General features: G+C 39.6%; 1 protein-coding gene across 1 annotated transcript; it reads left to right on the forward strand.

Moving 5' to 3' along the window:
- The first annotated feature begins 4,757 nt into the window (after positions 1-4,757).
- LOC112265103 (mRNA decay activator protein ZFP36) lies at positions 4,758-7,349 on the forward strand. Its single transcript, XM_024442145.2, has 2 exons — positions 4,758-4,914; positions 5,179-7,349. The coding sequence occupies exons 1-2, from the start codon at positions 4,882-4,884 to the stop codon at positions 6,238-6,240; spliced, it is 1,095 nt and encodes a 364-aa protein (XP_024297913.2). The 5' UTR covers positions 4,758-4,881; the 3' UTR covers positions 6,241-7,349.
- The last annotated feature ends 1,057 nt before the right edge of the window (positions 7,350-8,406 follow it).

Below are 8,406 nucleotides of genomic sequence, written 5' to 3' on the forward strand. Positions count from 1 at the left end.
TCAGTATTCACACTGAGTCAATACATGCTACAATCACCTTTGGCAGCGATTCCAGCAGTGAGCATTTCTGGGTAAGTCTCTAAGAGCTTTTCACACCTGTTATTCTTTTAAAAATGATTTAAACTCTGTCCAGTTGGTTGTTGATCATTGCTAGAAAGCCATTTTCAAGTCTTGCCATCGATTTTTCAAGACGATTTAAGTCAAAACTATAACTAGGCCACTCAGGAACATTCAACGTCCTCTTGGTAAGCGACTATAGAATATATTTGGCCTTGTGTTTTAGGTTATTGTCCTGCTGAAAGGTGAATATGTCTGCCAGTGTTTATTGGAAAGCAGACTGAACCGGGTTTTCTTGAACCAGGTTTAGCCTGTGCTTAGCTCTATTCCGTTTATGTTTGATGCAGTCACCACCATGCTTGAAATTATAAAGAGTGGTACTCAGTGATGTGTTGTGTTGGATGTTGCTTTATTGCAAACAGGATGCATGTTATGGAATATTTGTATTCTGTACAGGCTTCATTATTTTCACTGTCATTTAGGTTAGTATGTTAGCAGGTTTTCACTTATCACAGCCATTGAATTCTAACTGTTTTATTGTCCACCATTGGCCTCATGGTTTCCTTCCTCTCAGGCACCTGAATTAGGAAGGACACCTGTATCTTTGTAGTGATGGGGTGTATTGATACACCATCTAAAGTGTAATTAACAACTTCACAATGCTCAAAGGGATATTCAAGGTCTGCTTTTTTTTGTCATCTACCAATAGGTGCCCTACTTTGCGAGGCATTGGAAAACATCCCTGGTCTTTGAGGTTGAATCTGTGTTTGAAATTCACTGCTTGACTGAGGGACCTTATAGGTAATTGTATGTGTGGGGTACAGAGATGAGGTAGTCATTCAAAAATCATGTTAAACACTATTATTGGACACAGAGTGAGTCCATGCATCTTATTATGTGACTTGTTAAGCACGTGTTTACTCCTGAACTTATGTAGGCTTGCCATAACAAAGACTATGAATATTAAATATTCAAATTGTGTTGACTCAAGACATTTCAGCTTTTATTTTTCATGAATTTGTAAATATTTCTAAAAACATAATTCCACTTTGAGATTATGAGGTTGTGTGTGTAGGCCAGTGACACAAAATCTCAATTTAATACATTTTAAATTCAGGCTGCAACACAACAAAATGTAGAATAAGTCAAGGGGTGCGAATACTTTCTGAAGGCACTGTAAATACTGACTACTGTACAAGAAAAAAAAAATGGATTTAGGTGTTGAGTCTATTGACAGTGCTGAACACATGTGTCTGGACACAACCTTTCACTTATTTATGTCTTGAGCAGCATTGAGAGGAGTTACAATAAGAGCAGCTCACTATGAGCTGACAATTTTGTCAACAATAAGATAACTGCAGCATAAAAACAGTGAGTTTAGCTGAGACATTTGATAACTGGGCCATGAGTCACTCCCAGGTCACTTAGCATAAGTGGTATCGGTGAATGATTGTGTGGGTTAATGATTTGTGGAAATTGGGACAAAGGACATGGCATACGTGATTTTCAGTAACAATCCACAATGCACAAAATGTGATTTCTGTATGCATTTACATGGAGTTACATTTATAGTTTTGCTTTTACTCATCTATTTTCACATGTTGTTGGGCTGCTAATACAAGCTATAAAAGGTGCTTTATAAAATGTATCAATTTCAATTATGTCAGATTTTGTTTTGCATACGTTTTTGTAATAACCTCCCCACCCTGTGCACATATCACCATGAGTGTTCATAAGGGGGTTCCTGCCTAAACATGCCTATTGGGATGTCTATAGTGTATAAACTGTACCTTTGCTAAGACTGGAAAGCCCCAATGGAAAGCTTGGCGTATTGCACATTGTTGCGCACTATAGAATGTCCCTTGGGGCTTAGCTAGCATGTATATTTGTGTGAGCGCGTGTGTATGAGCAAGTATGCCACGCCCCTCCCCAACTCACCAGGAGCAACTTTCCATACTCTTGGGACCGGGGAAGAAAATAAACTTGGAGAAAAGATGCACACCACTTCACAGTTTGAGAAACTAAAGAAGTGGATTGGGAAACAAAATAGAAAAAAAGGGAAAGATTATCAATTTCTCACGAACCATTTTTTAAATATAATTTCCAGCCAAATTTGACAAGGTAGTGGAAGCTTGGGGTTATTTTTAACTGGACATGAGTAGGCATGCCTGCCCTACCTGCTTCTGTGGCCGGGAGTTATGCTGCCTGCAATTAATGAAACTTGAGCTTTTCAAGGCCCCTGATGGACACGTCCCACTGCTGTTGGGATATAATGTAAAGGAAAGGTACACTGTGACCACTAAGGTGACATTAATGTAAAGGAAAGGTACACTGTGACCACTAAGGTGACATTAATGTAAAGGAAAGGTACACTGTGACCACTAAGGTGACATTAATGTAAAGGAAAGGTACACTGGTGACATTAATGTAAAGGAAAGGTACTACCACTAAGGTGACATTAATGTAAAGGAAAGGTACACTGTGACCACTAAGGTGACATTAATGTAAAGGAAAGGTACACTGTGACCACTAAGGTGACATTAATGTAAAGGAAAGGTACACTGTGACCACTAAGGTGACATTAATGTAAAGGAAAGGTACACTGTGACCACTAAGGTGACATTAATGTAAAGGAAAGGTACACTGTGACCACTAAGGTGACATTAATGTAAAGGAAAGGTACACTGTGACCACTAAGGTGACATTAATGTAAAGGAAAGGTACACTGTGACCACTAAGGTGACATTAATGTAAAGGAAAGGTACACTGTGACCACTAAGGTGGGAAACTGACATAATATGTCTTGGGAGGGAGGGACATAGAGTGTTTCTGCCTCAAGTTTGTGTTTCTGTTCCACATCCACCCCTTGGCTATATAGGTAATGAGGAGTTGGCTTACAGGAATATGTATACAGCCGTTACTAAACATTATGTTAGGCCAGTCTCTGCACCCATTTCCCCTCACATCGTCTCCATAATACAACATTAATACTGAGTTAAATATAGGCTATAGAGTTTAGGACACAACCAGATTATACAAAAACAGTATTCAGCAACAACGGTGCTGAAGTCAATGTATAAGCATTTTGAGGGAGTGATAGGGTCCAAGTGAAATGAGCAGTTTCCTCAAACATTGAATAGTTGAAACAGGGTTCCTTCTGCCATTAGGTAGTTTGGCAATCAAATGACTCAATTGAAAGAGCTCAACGCACATCCAAGTGTAAGCATTTCAAAGTAAATATGTGACTTTCTATCGCACTTCCTTGTTAGACTTATGAACTGTGTGACAACAAACCCACATGACAAATAGAGATACAGTCACCTCTAAGAACTGTAGATCAACTCAACATGGGCCAGTTGATCCATGGGACACTGTCCCTGGATATATTTTGACTGGATATGTTTTTAAACCCTCTCAACTTCTTCAACTTGACACTATTTACATGAGCAAGTGTAGCACAACTAATGTACAAAATCCTCTCAGAATGTAGTCTACTAATCAAGGCAGAGTGGGTTATTCCACACTTTAAAATCGGGCCATTGTTGCACCTACTTTATTGGTGTTAGCCAATGGTAGTTAGCAGCTGAGTTAATGCCAAAATGACTTATTTAGCCACACAAATTCAGATGCGTTTCTCACGAGTGTGAACAGTGCTATGTCAGGCAAGGGATATACCCATGGTTTCATTGATGGTTAAATAGCAGAAACAGAAACATATTGTCATTATCCAAGAGTTTCCTGCTATCGAGGGATTAGTAATCACATTGTCTGTTTACCATTGGGCTACCAGTAACACAGATGGAGAAAAAAAATACTTACTGAGCCTTGTCATGGTACCACACACATGACTTAGCAAACCCTACATGATATCACAAATAGAAACTAAACCATTTCCTGATAAACCCTGTGTTTCAAGTCTAGACTGATTACTGGATAATGTTATTTGTTACAGTAAGATCATACTAAAGTCATTGCCAAAATGGATTCATATCACCTATCATGACATTGTTATGAAAATGGACATACAGATGGAAACACAGATACATTTTAGGCCACCTTGTTAGATCTATAGTCTACATGACCACCATCCAGTCTCCAACTAAATCTAGGCTACATGAAATTGCCCATGTCTGTTTTGTGCCAAAATGTGAGCGTAATTGTCTGAAGGTGCGATTGAAAACATTGACTTTAAATAATGCACATTGGCATATATATATTCCTATAGCCAAAGGGTATATAAATAACTATCTCTCCCTCCTTTGATGGCTAGCCTATAACTGTTGGGAAATGAAAGTAAAGACTGGAAAATATATTATTAAAGACAGAATTAAAAACAGAGAGCAGGTCTCACGCATAGAAGCCAATGAGGAAAAAATCTGGGGTGATTCTGGTAACAGCCTTGGGGGGAAATGTGTCCAGGAACGAAGTAGTTAATCATAGCCTACTATCCCAAAACTAGTCGTCATCGTAACTTAAAATCGAATGAACATAGGAAAATAATGAACAAGTGGGTCACTACTTGTGGGCGTATTATGTAGCCCTAGTCTATATGATGTGTTCATGTTTGAATGTTGGGGAAACTGAAACATTTCACAGCCATTTAAAAATACAAAAACATGGCTTTACGACAAACCCTGGTTGCTGTGTATGAAACTTTACGGGAGTGGTGTCCGGGAAGATAGCACAGGAAACCCCGCCTGCCGCCAGAAATAAACTATAAAAAGGGCTAGTCCTGCAGTAACAGCGCAGCGCAATCGCCCGTGTCTTGCAGCTGAAAGTGACAGGCGAACTAAAACTTTTCAACGGACAAGAATACATAGAAGCATGTCAGATATGATCGACGATATTATCAAGAGGGTAAGTTTTATTCACTGGGGTTATATGTATGTTCAGATCAGTAGTATAAGCTATGGTTATGCATTTGGTGCGTAAAAAAACAACAATTAGACTATTTTATTAGTTGTTGGCTACTTTCAACTTTGGTTACATGTTGAAATATTCACAAAACATATTTAACGAGTAAGCTTCTGAGGAGCAGAGCATATGCTACAATTCTGCATCGTGAGTAGGCTATTATATGGTTATAACGTGATTTATTGACTGTTATATTTCTCTCCACAGAATCTGATCAATCTGGGTTTAGATGAACCATTCACCCAGAAACAAATTCAACCGATGGTACCTCGTCTCAACCGTTCAACTTCGTTCTTCTCACCAAAGAGCCATAGTCTAAGCTCTGAGCAATTGAACGATGATACCCCCTGGCCACTTGACATTTGGAGCAAGATGGCTCCAAGTCAACCACAGGTTTCCTTCAGACCTGACCGCTCCATGAGTCTGACCGAATCCAGTGTACTCTCCTTCGGTAAATTGAAGACCCTGGATGAAGTGCCTCCACCGCCTGGATTTCCCCCACTGAACAACCCGACACCTCTCCCTTCCAACCGTTACAAGACCGAACTGTGCCGTAGTTTCCAGGAGAACGGCAGCTGTAAATATGGGAGCAAGTGTCAGTTTGCCCATGGAGAGCCTGAGCTGCGTGGTTTGTACAGGCACCCAAAATACAAAACGGAGGCCTGCCGCACCTTTTACAACTTTGGCTACTGCCCATATGGAGCCCGCTGTCACTTCATTCATGAAGAGAAGCTCACCCCCTTAACCCAAAAGTTCCACAACCAAGCACTTGCTGATCAGAGCCCACGTCACCTCCGTCAGAGCGTCAGTTTCGCAGGTTTCATGGGATCACGCAGCTCTCCTCCCCCTGCGCTCCACGACCCCCTTGGCTTCACCCGTGCGCCCTCGGTGTCACCACCCCCTGCGGACATTCTCTCCCCAGTGTTCAATGACACCCAACGCGACACATTTCAGTTTTGTCAGAGCCGACCCAGTGTTGGTGACATCCACAACATCCCTATGATAGTTGAGCCACAGAAGCCCTCACGCTGCGTTTGTGGCCACGGAAATAACTTCCCAGACACTCTGAACAAATCGTACGCTATGGAGGACCGCAACAACGTCTACATCACCCAGCAAAACCTCCACCGCTTCTCTTCTGAAGATTCCCTCTCAGATCGGGATAGTTACACCAGCACAGGCAGCACCAGCGGTTCAGAGTCCCCCACATTTGATGGGGCTGGCAACAAGCGCCTCACCGTCTTTGCGCGTCTGTCACTCTCTGACTAGGAAACCCAAACCACATAGAGACAATCCAACACCCGAACCTTGATCAATTGTGAAGGTTCTGCTTACACAAATCAGAAATCCTATCAATATGATGCGCATCAACACTTTATACTGTTTATTTATATTAGTAAATTACTTGCTCAGTGACATTTATTTGGTACTCAAACTTCTATCAAAATCTGTATATTTTTTATAATTATGTATATTTTCATTTATCTTTTCATCTTGTCTTCCATTAATTGCTTTCTTTAAAAATGACCTTGATGGTTGATAGTAACAAACGTTTTAAGTAGCTTTACCTGTCTCAATCAATATGAGAAGGACCTAGTAGCCTTACTTCGATTAGTCCTTTAAATATATGATCATTTGAAACAAAAGACTCCCCTCCATTTAGTAAGCTGACAGAACTGTTTGTCAGGTCTGTTTATACTGTTGGTATTCATGTGTATACCAAGAACTATTCAAACCATCAATGTGACTTGGAAAATGACGACAACACATTCTCTCACTGTGATATGCACTTTAAACTAGGTATTGGGAGACTAGTCTCTCTGTAGCATTTAACCAAAGCTTTACACTTCTTCTTTTTTAAAACTTTTGCCAAATTCTTTGTGTAAGAACAGTTTTTCATATTATTTTTGGACTTATTATTTTTGGACTCATCATATTTTAACACATCTGTGACAAAAGTGAGAAGGTGCTAGTACCCCATCTGTGTATGTCACAGATCTAGGAGGGGGTATTTGTGTAGCCTTGCCATTTATTGAGAGACCTGTTTTGTTGCATAATGTTTTGATAACCCTGGTTGGGTCTTACTCAACTGTAGTAGGTGACTTCTATTTCATCAGGGACTGTAACATCACAGTATTTCCATAGACTATATGTTGACTTATTTGCATTTCTTTGCTTTTTGTAATTGTAAAGACTTAACTAATATATTTATTATGATATTTATTGTGGTAATACCAATGTATTTTGTACTTATTTATCAAGAACTTGTCAGGGTCTGTAAAAACGATGTGTGAATTATTGAGAAAAATATGAATTTATTTTTGATCGCCTAAACAAGAGAAATAAATGAAAATGATAAATAAATGTCATTTCTTGCATTTAATTGTTTGGGTTTTTTTTGACAGTTTTACAGTTTGTCTCAAGTTTGATTCAATAAGGAAAACCTTTCTTACTACTTGATCACAACACAAACAGACAGCTATATGAGGGCAGAATACATGGCTTAATAATACAAAAATAGAAAAAGAAGAAGCTCTCAATTCCTCAGTGTAACCTGTGAGCAACCAGTCTTTATCTTTCTGGAGACGGCTGTTATGTCAACACAAATGGGTGATTGGTCCAGTATTTGGCCAAAATACTGTGTCAGTCACTGAAGGCATTTGACCCAAAACAACAACTTATCCTGCATGTATAGAGCTCAGTTTCATAACTAGCCATGCGCAAATGTTGGAGCTAATGTGTTGATAGGGAGCTGAGCTGTAACCTAGCTGTGTGGTCAAGTGCCTGTCATATATGACATTCCTCTACTAGGACACCATTTCCTCAAGGGTGCTCACCCTTGTGTTTACTCACTGGCAAGGTTGTCATGGTTAACAGTCTTTCCTTCTGCTCTGCATACACTTGAGTGTAAACCAATACTTGCAATTTTTATCCCCAAATGGGGTATCAATGTTTATGATGTCAGATATGACTAGATTGCTTCTGATAGGCCTTCTATTAAAAATGAACTCTGGATGAAGAAAAAAAAGATCTCGTTTTGCGATGTGTCCCTTCATATAAGGATAGCTGACAGGGTTTTATTGAGGAGTTTTTAATATGGGCACAGGATGAACACAAAGAGCAATGTAAGTACTTCCTTATATCTTGCATTTGAAATGTGAGGTTTATAGTGTTAAATCAACCTCCCTGCGTCAATAGCCTACTCTTACTCAACACAGTAAGGTCTTCAAAAGTCTATACGCTGCAAATTTCTGATGGGATCATCAGAAATTCCTTCTCCAAGAATAAAGTAGGGGTCAAACAACAACCCTGAACACATAACTAGGGTTATAAAGGGAAGGTATATTACTGGAACCTTTCGATGTCTACCAATAAATTACCAGAATTTTGTTATCTTTCAAGGATTTTATGTAATCTATCAAAATACAACAGCCC

This window comes from Oncorhynchus tshawytscha, linkage group LG13, assembly GCF_018296145.1.
Source record: "Oncorhynchus tshawytscha isolate Ot180627B linkage group LG13, Otsh_v2.0, whole genome shotgun sequence".
Taxonomy (NCBI): Eukaryota; Metazoa; Chordata; class Actinopteri; order Salmoniformes; family Salmonidae; genus Oncorhynchus; species Oncorhynchus tshawytscha.

Coding starts and splice junctions, on each gene's coding strand:
- LOC112265103 (XM_024442145.2), top strand. CDS start 4,882: ATGTCAGATATGATCGACGATATTATCAAGAGG. Junction 4,915..5,178: donor TCGACGATATTATCAAGAGG/GTAAGTTTTATT, acceptor TTCTCTCCACAG/AATCTGATCAATCTGGGTTT.